Genomic DNA, 13,406 nt, shown 5'->3' on the forward strand with positions numbered 1-13,406 from the left:
CTTGCCTATGGGCAAAATCGGCCATCAGGGCTCCAGGTACTGAAATTACACAGACCCATTCACAGGAAGTTCCCTGGAGGTCTAGTTAGAACTCAGAGCTTTCACTGCAGGCACTCGGGTTGGATCCCTGGTAGGCGAACTAAGATCCCACAAGCTGCACGGCGTGGCCAAAAGAAAACAGAGAGACCCCACTCACAAACAGAACAACAAACGTGCAGCAGCCTTGCTACGCAGTCATTAACCCACGGCACCAAGAATCCACGGACAGCTCTTTCAGGACACAGTCCAGTTGGGTCAGGTCTCATGTTAACAGTGGCAAGGAAGTCAGTACCCTGTTTTTCCCCTTTGGACACAAATGTAAGACGTATATTTAGAGTGCAGACATCCAGCAGGCTCTCTGACGCAGGAGTCAGCCTGTCAGGAGAGAGTCTAGGGCTGGCCTGGAGCGTGGCATCATCCAGACACGGCTGGCAAGTGAAGCGGCAGGAAAGATGAGCTGGCCCGGAGGAGGCCTGGATTACAGGAGAGAAGCACAAGGCGCCTCACAGCCCTGCGCCGGCTCAACCCACCACCAGGAAAAGAAGCTGAGAAAGTGGGCAGGCGGGACATCAGATTCCTTCCGCACCGATAACCCTGCGCCTCCATCCCCCACCATCAATGTGCAACTTACCTGGAGGAAAAATGATATGGGGCCATTTCCTGTCCACTAATATCCCTGGAAGAGAAGAGAAAGTGCCCTTTGCAGGCTCTGGTTACAACCCACAGAAGGCTTTGGGCAAAACACACAATCCTGTTCAGCCCAGAAAGGGCTACTGTAAGACAGCCAAAGCGGGACTCAAGCTGAGTCCCCCCAGTGCCCACCCGGGACAGAGAGACTCCTGGAAGGCACGTGTGCCACACGTCCAGCCGCCTCTGCCTCTGCTCGGGGCGGCTTCTTAACAGATCTCCTGCTCCTTCAGAGAGGGAGGAGGAGGGAGTCACAAGTCTGATTCCAGGCCACAATACAGTGACAGTTTCCAGAAACCACAACTAATGAGCAGAACAGAGATGTGGAGTCAGGCCAGAGCCTTGGGTGGAGCCCAGTTAGAATTACGGGGACCTCATATGACTTCCACTAACGTCTCCACTCCTGTGTCACAGGAGGCTACGCTGTCTAGAGGACCTCTGAGAGAGAGTCCTCCACTAAGGGCCTCTGGGGCTGAGCTCTGCCCTGGTCTGGTCTGAGATGCTCTGTAGTGGGCACAGCAGGACACACAACAGTTGCGCTTAAGACGTTACCGGACGAGACTGACTCTCCTCCACTCCTGGGGTGCACTTTCATTTCCAGGACCATGGAAATGTACAAACGATTCCACCGTTCTTTCCCAGGTGAGAGATGACCTCAGCCATCATCCAGCCCACTCTTTACCAACGAGGCAGCTAGAACCCAGAGGAGCAAAGCCATGCGTGCCGGGGCCCATGGCTGGACAACGCACAGCCAGAACCAAACCCCAGACTCTTGAGACCTCTGTCCAACGTTCCTGTGACAACCGTTGCCTCGATAAAGCCTTACCCTGCTGCCACAGGGAATAAGAGGTGCTAACGGCACGTGTGCACACTACGCACTGGGCACTGCTCTGGGTCCCGGGCGTGTTACACTCACTGGTCCTCCTGCAGTCCTGGAAGGGGGACGTGTCATCACCCACTTGTGACTGATGAGGAGGCCGGGACAAGGAGGGTGTCCAACTCGCCCCAAGTCATAAAGCTGGGGCCTCAAACCCAACAGAGTCCGACCCCAGAGCCTTGCTGGTCACAAGCACCCAATTCACAAACTGGATATAATCCAAGTGCTTGTTTTTACACAGGCCCATGTGTGCAAATGTTCTCCTAAAGAAATAACGCTAGAAATCCTTGACGCCCATGGCATTCTCCCCACCAGATAAGGGACCAGAGACCAACCTGAACCCTGAGCTCTGGGAGCAAGGCCTCCCTGACAGCCTAAGTGAGAGGACTCCACCTCAGTTCACAGCGATGGTCTGCCCTGGGCCGGCCACAGCCCCTTCCCACTGGCTCCTCGGCCATCCCCTCCTTCCTGCTTGCGGTTTCTTTCCAGGCCCTTCATGCTGCCTTTACCGCCCCTCCACTCCCACGTCCCATCCATACCCCTGGCTCCATACCACAAGGTCCCCAAGAGGCTAAGTGCCTTCCTCACCAAGCTCCCAAACCCTCACCCCATCTCCAGGTTTATGAGGAAATAGAGCCCATCCCAAGAATTCATACCAACTGGTGAGGTGCTGAGATCTATGTCCAGACCTCCTCAAGGGGAAAAGGTTCTGACTACTTAAATGAACTTGTGATTTGTAGGATTTCAGAAGAATATACTGAAGTCACGTTTGGGAGGCCAGGTAATAGGGAAACCACTGGAAGACAGGCCAGCATGCCCCGAGGGTCAGTCCTGGTCACCGTCTTTTAAGATCATAATACCAGCCCCCAGAGCCTACTTACCCTGTGCCAGGGAAGTGCTGTGCTTATATTACCTCATTCGGTCTCAAAATATTTCTGTGGTGGGTACAGCTGTCATCCCCATTTCAGAGAATACAAAACTGAGGCACACAGAGGGACACCGCATGGCTGTCAGGGAGCAGAGCAGGGATGCAAACCAAAGGCCAAGTCTGCAGCCTGAGCAACACTGCCACGGCATGGACACACACACGGTCTCCACGTGCCACTCGCACGCACTCACTGCACGGAGTCACCCTACGGCACGACACGCGCTGTGACCTTCATCTCCCCTCTAACACTATGATACAAAGGGCTGCACCATCCCCCTTCACAGGCGAGGAAACGCATGTTTCCAACAAGCCTGTCCCGAGTTCAAGGCACAGGCTAAGTGCGGAGGTGGATCGTATCTCAGGCAGCCCAACTCCAGAACTCAGAGCCAAGTGTCGACGCTTCTGGCTGTATCTGCCTTCACTTCTGAATCCAGCAGTATCTAGAAACCCCGGAGGCTGGTTTTGTTCTGTTTGGTTGTGTTACTCTTTCCCATAATGTTCCCACAGGGCTTGGGGCGGGGAGGGCAGCAAGGGTGCAGGCTCAAGGCCACCCAGGGAAGACTTGACTCTAGTCAAACTCCAGGCAAATTTGTGAGAGAAAACCTCTAACAATGGTACCAGGGACCTCTGCTAACAATCAGAACAATCTGGAACAGTCCCTAATCCAAAGTCATGACTAAGGCTTGGGGGCTATTTTAGTGCTTTTCTTTCCTCATTATGTTCTGAATGAATCCATATTCCCTGAGTGAGTTGAAGGTGGGCCTGATGGAGAGAAAAACACTAGGAACGTAAATTAGTTATTGGTAATAAATACACTGGTGGATCAGATGGTAAAGCATCTGCCTGCAATACGGGAGACCCAGGTTCAATCCCTGGGTTGGGAAGATCTCCTGGAGAAAGAAATGGCAACCCACTCCAGTATTCCTGCCTGGAGAATCCCAGGGACGGTGGAGCCTGGTAGGCTACAGTCCGTGGGGTCGCAAAGAGTCGGACACGACTGAGCGACTTCACTTCACTTCACTTCACACTGAGTGTGATAGTCAGTGAGTGGTAGTGCACCGAGCGGGACAGTCAGTTCTCGGTAATACACCAGATGGGATAAACCCTGAGAGGCTGACGGAGTTGACGTGCCTCTTCCCAGATAGTTTTCGCACTTTTGCTAAAACAGCAGCTGCCACAGAACACCGGACATGGGGTGCTGTCGCTGAAATGAGCCTGACTCCATCGACTCCAGAAGGCTTCCCCCAAGCCCCACCCCTTCTGAGCACCAAAGGCATCCCAGGTGACAGGCCACATCGATGAAACGCCAGGCTTGGCCCTCAAAAAGCTTACTGTCAATTCACCAACTGACCTCACCTTTCCTGTCAAATTACCCTTCTGAAGCCTGGCCATAGCCTCCACCACAGGACCTCAGAATCTTCTCTCGTCTACAAGTAACACAGCTAGATTTCCCAGTGATGGCCCCAAATGGAAATACCCTGATCACACTTCATCAAAAATACAAGCACACAAACCACAAAAGGACTTGTAAATTAAAAATTCAACAGAAAAAGCTCTTTACTTATTCTCTCATTCATTCAGTGAATTATAACTGAATGTGCACTGGGTACCAGGAGCCCTGCTCAGCATTGGGGCGGGGGGACTCCCCCAGGGAACAAGACAGGCACAGTCTCTCTCCCCTGGGACTTAAAAGACGACAGGGCGCTTCGAGGAAAAGGTTCCGTGTTGCAGTCTGAACCAGTCCCAGCACCGTTAGCTCCCTGATGCCCAAACGTCAAGAGCACCGTCGAGGCTGGACGTGCGGGACCTCGATGTTACAGCAACTTCAAGCTGCTGAAAACCAGATTCTGGTGATAACAACTCGGGAGGGTAAAATGGGAGAAATGTCTGCAGACTTTCCAACTGAATATTCCTGGAATAAAAAGTCACTTTTTCTCTAATAAAAGTGAAAAATTAAGTGTGCAGAAGCCAAAAAAAGGCAGTGGCAGCCCATTCCCCAGGGCCTACTTCCTAACCCTAGGAGACACTTCTGGGGTCTTCGCTGCTTCAAACCGCACCAGGGAAGGGCTGAGGTCTTCAAGAAAGGAAGACAGTCAAAGCCGGAAATCAAATCCCTGGTGAGGAGATGCTGGGAACCTTCGGAAAGGGGTCTCGGAGGAGTCAGTTCAGTCTAACGCTTGGCATATCTGGGTGCCATCAGTGACGGAAGTCCACGTCCGCTATCTTACAAGGACAGCGCTGTCGCCAATTATTTTTTGCCCTCGTCAAGAGAGCTTGTCATCCCTCTACAGAACAATTATCTATAGGTGCATCAGAGTTGAAAGCTACCTTCCTTCCCCAATTCAGCACAGGGAAAGTGCTGCTCACAGCAATTTGACATCATTTCATTACATTAATTTTTAAATGTGTTATCCTAACAATTATGCCAACTACCATGTAATTAATATTCTGACTGACTTTACAAAAATTACAAAATCCCCTAAAGAAAATAATTAGTCAGTAAGCGTGAACAAGACTTCTCTTTGGCCAACAGAACATAAAACAGAAAGTGTATCACATAATGGGTGGTATCAAAGCCTTTCCCAAACTTTCTTCGATTCTTAGCCAACAGTGCAGAAAGCTGACATTGGCAAGTTATCCCAAAATTCACTTAACATATTAATGTACCTACTGATTTAAACTCTTGGAGAGTAAAATGATGAATGATGAAAGCATCTGCAATTAAAATGCTCTTTTCATGTGTAGGAGGGGCAAGACAAACACCTATCATTGCTTCCTGCTTCCATAACCCCAGCTGGAAATTAGGATACTGGCTTATTTCCTGGGGCTACTTCCTGAGTTTATTAAAGAAATGTACATGAGGCGTCCTTACCCTTGGTTTCCTCTTTTTGTTCAAGGTCAAAGTACAGCTTTCTTATAACAGATTTCAAATCCCTTCTAGAGTAAGGACAGTATAAATAAGCAATAGCCAAATAACACATTATCTACCGTAACAGAAATAAAAAACATGTCTTCTCTGCAGCCCACTTTGGGTAACTGGCAGGGGCGGCTGAGCCCCACAACAGAGCTGTGAGTCCAGAGGGAGCCTCAGCAGGGAAGAATGCGGAGGGTGATTAGCGATGTTTGCCCTGGACTGGAGCGACAGTGTGAGGAGCGGGGCCTGTATTTGCCATCTCCACCCTTCAGTAAACCACTAAAAATGAGTAAAACGTGATACAAATTCATGAATAAAGTATGACACATGAATTGCTCCTGACAAGAAGACTAAAGGGAGGGGAAAATGTTTAGTACAGTCAAAACCTTAAGCCAAACGGGAGTACAGCATCCAGTTTTAGAGTGAAGAATACTGGGCTAAGTCAGGAGTGGCAAATTCTAGTCTAGCTATGAGGCCGTGGGCAGGGTGGTTCATGGGGCCTTGACTTGCCTGGCTATAAAATAAGGGGATAAGCTAAACATCTCTGATTCATTTTCCTTATTTTGCAGAGTAATGGTGCAGGGGTCCAAAATGCCCTCCCTGCTGGGCATAGAGAGCTGGTGAAGGAACAGTCACTTCACAACGTGCACCAAGCCAGGGTGCGACGGAAACCCCAACCCCTCACACTCCTCGGGCAGGACTTACACCCTGACACATTTCTACATCTAGGTTTAACCCGCAGCGTCTCCAGGACAAGTATTTCCACACACGTACTGCTTCTTTTCCCTAACACACCCTCTTCTGCATCTGAGAGGGGAGGAACAGGGACTTCTATCTTAATATTCTATTAAACTGGGCAAACAAAACTATCTTCACTCAACCGGTACGTGTCATCACTTTGATTTAAAACCAGCTGCTTCCACTGGGGTCTCGGGCACTCATGGCCTCGAGATCAGCCTAAATCTTCCCACCACTGAAACGTCTCCACCACTTGAGCCTATTCTGAGAACATTACCCACATGATACATCAACACAGCTTCCACGTCCAAAAGGCAAGACCAGGCATCCAACCAGAAATAAGTCACCTACACATCAGATCCCCCATGCTAGGATGCCCACGCGAGCCCCTGGGGAAACAAGGAAGCTCACACAGGACGGCCTGAGAGGGCAGCGCTGTCCGTGTGGGACCTGAACAGCCTGGTGTCTGGCCCTAGCAACTGCCCCAGACAGCCATGATTTTGTGTCTGTCCCGCACCCCCTCCTGCCTCTATCCGTGCAGCCCCAATCCCCGCGTTTCAGCTGATCTGCACTGGGCAATCAGAGAATTCCAACCGCTGAGCTCAACAAGCTGTCTGGGTAGGCAGGGGCCCCTCCCAAACAGGGCCCGCATCCGTTTTCAGTGTCTGGCGTGAAGGACCACACAAACCTCCAGCTGCCAGACTGTCTTTCCCACCACTGGGAGACACCAGGCCAACACTGGGAAGCGGGCAAAGAGAGGGCAGCAGAATGACCGATCCCCACACCAGGGGGGCACCTGATGCTCAGGACTGAAGTGGGTTTCTGTCCACAGCAGCCCAAGTCTGGAGGACAACCCTTACAGGCTAAATGCGTGCCTCCCAGGTTCAAGCTCCTTTAGTGTCCCAGGATAAATCGTTTCTCCCTGAGTCTCAGACGCAGCTGTCTGGGTCCCACTGTAAACCAAAGAATGTTAAATATTTCCAATGACAAATTCAAAGGAACAATTCTACACGCAGAAACACTGCCACGGCTCATCTGTCACCTGAGACCCGAGAGTGAAAAGAGGAGAAGGGTGATGGGTAATGGGAGAGGGAAGGGCGGATCACAATCAGTAACGCTAAGAACAATCCTCTCCAGGGAGCAGCAGCCTAGGGAGAAAAGCTTCCAAAATCATTCCAAACGTACATTCTAGCTTTCCATCGGCAGCAGAAAACAAAACAAAGCACAGCACAACAGCCCACAGCACCAAACAAGATGAACCTGTGAGCAAACACACGGACTGCCGCCAGGCTGACGAGCCTAATTTTCCTGTTATTTTTACACTGCGGCTTAGTTTTCCTTTCACAGCTGTCCTGGGGGCTCCGCCATGGGGCTACCACGAACAGCAAATTCTATGGCGAGTGTTCCCCTCCAAGGGGTCGAAAGAGTCAGACACAATTGAGCAAGTGAACAATAGAGAGCGCTTAGAGCAATCTCCCGCAGATGGGCACAGAGTAGTTAAGAGAAGAGAGAGTATTAGGAGGTGGGGATTAACGTATACACACTACTACACATATGGAGAAGGAAATGGCACCAACTCCGGTATTCTTGCCTGGAGAATTCCGTGGACAGCGGAGCCTGGTGGGCTACAGTTCTTGGGGCTGCGAAGAGTCAGACACGACTGGGCAACTAAGCACACACTACCATATACAAAATAGATAATCAGCAAGGACTTACTCTACAGAACAGAGAACTATTCACAATAGTTTGTAATAACCTATGAATGAGAAAATCTGAAGAATATATACATAGATATGTATGCGCCTGAAACCGATACAATACTATCAATCAACTATAGTTTAATTTAAAAAAACAGATGAAAAAAGGACAGTGAGAGTGATTTACCAAACAGTCCTCTAGAGCCGTTCCATCAACAATGGGGAAGGCAGGCCAAGCAACAAAAGCAAAGTGAGCAGCTGCACTCGCAGACCACCAGTCCTTCACTTCCTGGGAGTCAGGAACCCCCTGAGAATCTGATGAAAGCTAGGAAGTCCTTCCCAGAGAAACACACACACACACACACAGCACAACTCTGAGTGTGATTTCATGGGGTCAAAATAACTGCTCCTTAACCCAGTCTCCAGGTTAAACACACCCGAGTCTGAACTTTTAAAAAAATGTAATTACCTGAGCATCATGATTAATTTCTGAGACTTCAGAGGACTATATAATCTCTCCCAGGGACAGTCTAAAACTTCCAACTCTATAACCCCATGCCAAATCAAGAACAAAAAAAGGAAAGAAAAACTTACCCTCACTTTCTGCCTTTATGCAATGTCAGAAAGCTTGCTTTTTCCTGTATTAGCTTCATTCCTGACACATCCCCCTTACCTTGTTTGACCATTTATACGCCTGGAGGAGCTGACTGTACAGAGGGGTTTTGTCCTGCACGGGATCCAGACTTAACAGCCCGCTGTTATGGAGAGGATGGTTCTCAGAAGGCTTGCCCACCAAGTTGCTCAGACGTTCCAGCTCACTGAAAAGCAAACAGACGCAGCAAGTAAACCTGAGTCCCCCGAAACTCCAGTCCTTAGCCTACTGCATCGGTCCAAGGCTGTTCTTCAAACTGCTCATCATAAACTTAAGTCCCTTAAGAAGAAATACTTTCTGAAAGGTTAAGAAGACAAGGGCCAGGAGCTTCCCTAGTGGTCCAGCGCTCAAGAACCTATCTTGCATTGTGGGGGACACGAGTTCAATCCCTGGTCAGGGAACTAAGATCCCATATGCCGAGGAGCAATTAAACCCACATGGAACAGCTGAGCCTGAGCACCAAATGGAAGGTCTGAGTGCTGCAATGAAAGGTCCCACACGACAGAACAAAAATCCCAAGTAAATAGACAAATATTAAAAAGAAGAAGATGACTAGAGCCACGTGAGAGAACCCCTAGCAGGGGGCTTATCCCATTTTACAGCTGAGCTTTCTGGCACCATTCCAGGGGAGAACAAGGGTCAAGAGCAATGAAATCAACAGGACTCCTAAAATCAGGATTGAACAACTCAAATCATTCTTTGCAGGGCTGGGGGAGGGGAGGGCCTTCTGGAATTTCAAAATGTGGTATAACACTGCTTCTCAATAAGAGAGTTTTCAGATCCACATACAGATCATTCTATTTGGCAGTACAGCAAGTACCTGAATAAATGATGATTATTTACCATTCACAGAGAGATAGATTTGTACGTGGTGCTTCACAGATGGTAAAACTTAACAAAACAAAAAAGAGATAAAATAAACAAACGGGAAGACACCATGGAGGGGGCTGTGTCAAACAAACACGCTTCAGTGTAGCAGGAAAAAAAAAACAAAACCCTAGAGCAGCTTGGGAAAGAGAGTGAACAGCAAAAGCACATTCAGGAGCACGTTCTGAGGGGCCAGTCCCAGAATGTCAACAAGACACCATAGGAACAGCTGAACATAGGAACAGCTTCTCATGCCACGTTCATCTTGGACTCTTTAGCCTCTTGCCTCTTCACGCTGCTGTCCACAGATTTATGAAGACAATGGGGTGAGATCAACACTTTCATTATTAAACTTTCTACAATGCTGATGGGTTTCAACACCCTGCACATTACCAAGGAAAGCCCACCGAAGAGAAGAAAGGGAAAAACCACCAGCACCCAGACTCAGGCAGGGCAAGTATTAACTGGAACTTCACCAGAGAACAGAAAGTAAGTGTGGGAGTGAGGAGGGGGTGTGACCTCCTGGCTCTCCCCCAGAACAAGACTGGCAACTTACTTACAAGAAAAAAAAAAAATAAAAAGAGGCTCCCATCATTTGGTTACCACCTCCTCCTCCATTCTACCTCCTCCTTCCATCTGGTTACTAAGGAGACCAAGTTGAGGAGACTAAAAAAAAAAAAACCCAGCCACTCCAGAAACTAGGATGAATAGCTCACCCAATGCCTTCGCCCGCTAAGGTCAGTTTTGAGAAGTAAAAGACAAAAACCCTGCAATTCTAACTTCCCTGAGAAGGTCTGACTCTCATAAGGATAGGAGGGCACACGACCAGGACCTATTAAAAACTGCCTATTAAGTACCAGGCATTTTACAAGCATCCTCTCACTTCATGTCACTGATAAAGTAGAAGTTGACTTGTTAAGAGAAAGAAATATACAATCCTTAACCCTGAAGGACCCCAACTTAGCTTTTGTTGGGAGGCCCAGGGTGGGGGTGTGGGGATGAGGTGTTTAAGCAGAAGTCATTAAGCTGGTTAAGCCTGTGATGAGGTCTCTTTTGAGGCAGGAACTTAACAGAAGCAGTGAGAGTGGGAGTTAAAGTAGTGATCAGGTGGTTAGGAGGTGGGGTAGGAGAAAAGAGAAAGAACAAAGCCTGTTTCATCATGTTTTGGGGGTGGGGTAGGGGCTGGAACTGATGAATTCCAGGTTCAGGGACGAAAACCTGTGGCCAATTAGGTGGAATACACTTGACTCTGGGGCAGCGTTGAACAGGTCCTTTTTGGTACTATTTGATCAGACGTAGTGGAGCCCAGAGGGCCCACAGGTGGGAACCCTGACGAGCCGAGAAGACGAGTGGAAGTTCATGAGAAGAGCACGTCCCCTCGCGAGGAATGGAAGGACCACAGAGGTGGTCCTGGGTGGCGGGAGTCGGCCAACAGCAGGACGCCAAGAGAAGGGAGACGCGAAAGCGGGGGTGGAAGGAAGATGAGGCCGTGAGGGGCAGGGAGAGGCCTGGAGAGGAGACAGAGGGAGCAACGAAAAGAAAGAGCAGCCCGTGACTCAGGAGACTCCCGCGGGGGTGGGGCAGGGTAGGAGGTCCCGACCCCCAGCCCCTCAGCCGGTACCTACTTGAGGTCCCGGTTGACCGAATGCAAGTTGTCCTGGAAATGCGCAATGAAGGCCTTCTCCCGGCCCTCCAGCGTCTCTTTGTTCCGCATGCCATCCTTCAGGCAGTCGAACACCCTGCTTACGCTAGAGCGGAGCGCCTGAATGGCACTAATGGCCTGGGCAAAGGCCTCCAGATTGACACCAACACTTAGCACGTCCGCCATGTTGCCGCCGCCACAGCCGGCTGTTCAAAACCGGCGAGCAAAAAGACGCGCCGGCTGATGACGCAAGCGCTCGGAGGACTCTGGGAAATGTAGTTTTCGCGGGACGGGGCCGTCCGGGAGGTTTGTGAGGCCACCCTAGGAGAGAGGATTTCCACTTTAAAGGAATGCGTGGGCAGGAACGCGATCACCTGAATTTAGGGAAGTCCGGCTGCGCTCTCGGCTTTCTTCATGGTAACAAGGAAATACAGAAAGTTCCCTCACTTCCCCAAACTTGCAGTCTTGGGAGTCATATGGAAATGAATTGCTCAGAGCAATAAAGGGTCCGTGGTGTAAAGGATTGAATAAAATTCCTCCATATTCGTAAATCAATGGGGGAGAAGGGAAATTTCTTCCCTACAGTAGAATGCCAGCTAATAAATGCAGAATGAATGATGGAAAGAAAATTACTACTTGGCAACTGTTAGATTAATTATTGATTCAAATAGGAACTGAAGAATGCCAGGGGGTGAAAGGGTGAGGAATAGCAGCATGGTTATATAGTCTCAACGTAGCATCCCTCAAGAAACTCGCTAATTAAGAAGGAAAAAATAATAATCCAGAAGTTTCAGCTCTGGCTATATGATCAAAAGAAGAAAAGTAGGGTCTGGAAAAGCTATTCATTATTTGTACACCCAAGTTTGTAGCAGCATTATCCACAAGAGCCAAAAGGTGGAGGCAACCGAAGTGTCCGTCCTGGGATGAGTTCATTAACATGTGGCATATACACACAAGGGAACATTTATTCAGTCTTAAAAAAGAAGGACATTCTGACACCCACACATACTACAGTGTGGGTCAGGGCATCCTCACTGGCTCAGCAGTAAAGAATCCACCTGCGATGCAGGAGACACAGGAGACTCCGATTTGGTCCCTGGGTTGGGAAGATCCCCTGGAGGAGGGCATGGCAACCCAATCCAGTATTCTTCCCTGGAGGCTTTCATGGACAGAGGAGCCTGGGGGGCTGCAGTCCATAGGGTCCCAAAGAATAGGACACAACTGAAGCCACTGAGCACACAGGGACATATAACATGGGTGAAGCTTAAAGATGTTATGCTAGGTGAAATGAGTCAGACACAAAACGATAAACACCGTATAATTCCACTTATATGAAGTACCTGCTGCTGCTGCTGCTAAGTCGCTTCAGTCGTGTCTGACTCTGTGCGACCCCGTAGACGGCAGCCCACCAGGCTCCGCCATCCCTGGGATTCTCCAGGCAAGAACACGGAGTGGGTTGCCATTTCCTTCTCCAATGCATGAAAGTGAAAGGTGAAAGTGAAGTCGCTCAGTCATGTCCGACTCTAAGCGACCCCATGGACTGCAGCCTACCAGGCTCCTCCGTCCATGGGATTTTCCAAGCAAGAGTACTGGAGTGGGGTGCCATTGCCTTCTCCGATGAAGTACCTAGAAGAGTCAAATTCATAGAAACGGAGAGTACGATAGTGGTTGCCGGGAGCTGCGGAAGGGGGAAGGGGAAATCATTGTTCAGAGGACATAATTTCAGTTTGGGAAGATGAAAAAGTTCTGTGCATGGTGGTGACAGTTGCCCAGCAGTGAGAATGGAATTAATGCTACAGAACTGGACACTTCAAATGGTTAAAATGGTAATTTTAGGTTATATATATTTTATCATAAAGGTTTTTAATTCAATAATGTCAGTGAGGGGTGGGTAGGGAATAGAACTTCGCAGTGAAGAAACCTGGCTGACACCACACTGAGAGATCAAGGTCAAATCACCAGTATAGGACAACCCACCCCCTGATGTGAGGCACAGATCACAACATGACTTCTGTGATGTTCCGGCCAAAAAATGCAAACCCTGAATCTGCTCAGGACGTCTGACCAACTCAGAGACGTTAATAAACCCGTAAGAAAGAAAGGTGTTTTATTGTCTTGGGTTTATAGAGTTTCATTTTCTACCTTACCTTTCTAGTGTGGCCATTTATAGTGTTACCTAAGGGAAAGGGGTAGAGATAGCAGGAAATATCTAGGTGTGGAATTGTAAACAATTCATTGAGTCTCACTGAGCCGCAGTTTTCTTATCTATAAATTAGGTCTAGTAATCATGCAATGGCACCCCCACTCCAGTACTCTTGCCTGGAAAAGGGTGGAGGAGCCTGGTAGGCAGCAGTCCATGGGGTCG

General features: G+C 49.2%; 1 protein-coding gene across 4 annotated transcripts in view; it reads right to left on the bottom strand.

Moving 5' to 3' along the window:
• MED27 (mediator complex subunit 27) overlaps positions 1 to 11,269 on the bottom strand; it is a 246,214-nt gene extending 234,945 nt beyond the window's left edge. For 2 of the 4 annotated variants that reach the window (XM_061433929.1, XM_061433928.1), the window contains exons 1-2: positions 11,025 to 11,268; positions 8,554 to 8,698 (exon numbers count right to left, since the gene is read on the bottom strand). In XM_061433929.1, coding sequence (XP_061289913.1) covers positions 8,554 to 8,698; positions 11,025 to 11,227 — 348 coding nt within the window. In that variant the 5' untranslated portion in view covers positions 11,228 to 11,268. Of the gene's footprint in view, positions 1 to 8,553; positions 8,699 to 11,024 lie in introns of all 4 variants that reach the window. The other 2 variants (XM_061433926.1, XM_061433927.1) reach the window with 2 other exon arrangements.
• Positions 11,270 to 13,406: the final 2,137 nt, after the last annotated feature.

This window comes from Bos javanicus, chromosome 11 (genome assembly GCF_032452875.1).
Source record: "Bos javanicus breed banteng chromosome 11, ARS-OSU_banteng_1.0, whole genome shotgun sequence".
Lineage (NCBI taxonomy): Eukaryota > Metazoa > Chordata > Mammalia > Artiodactyla > Bovidae > Bos > Bos javanicus.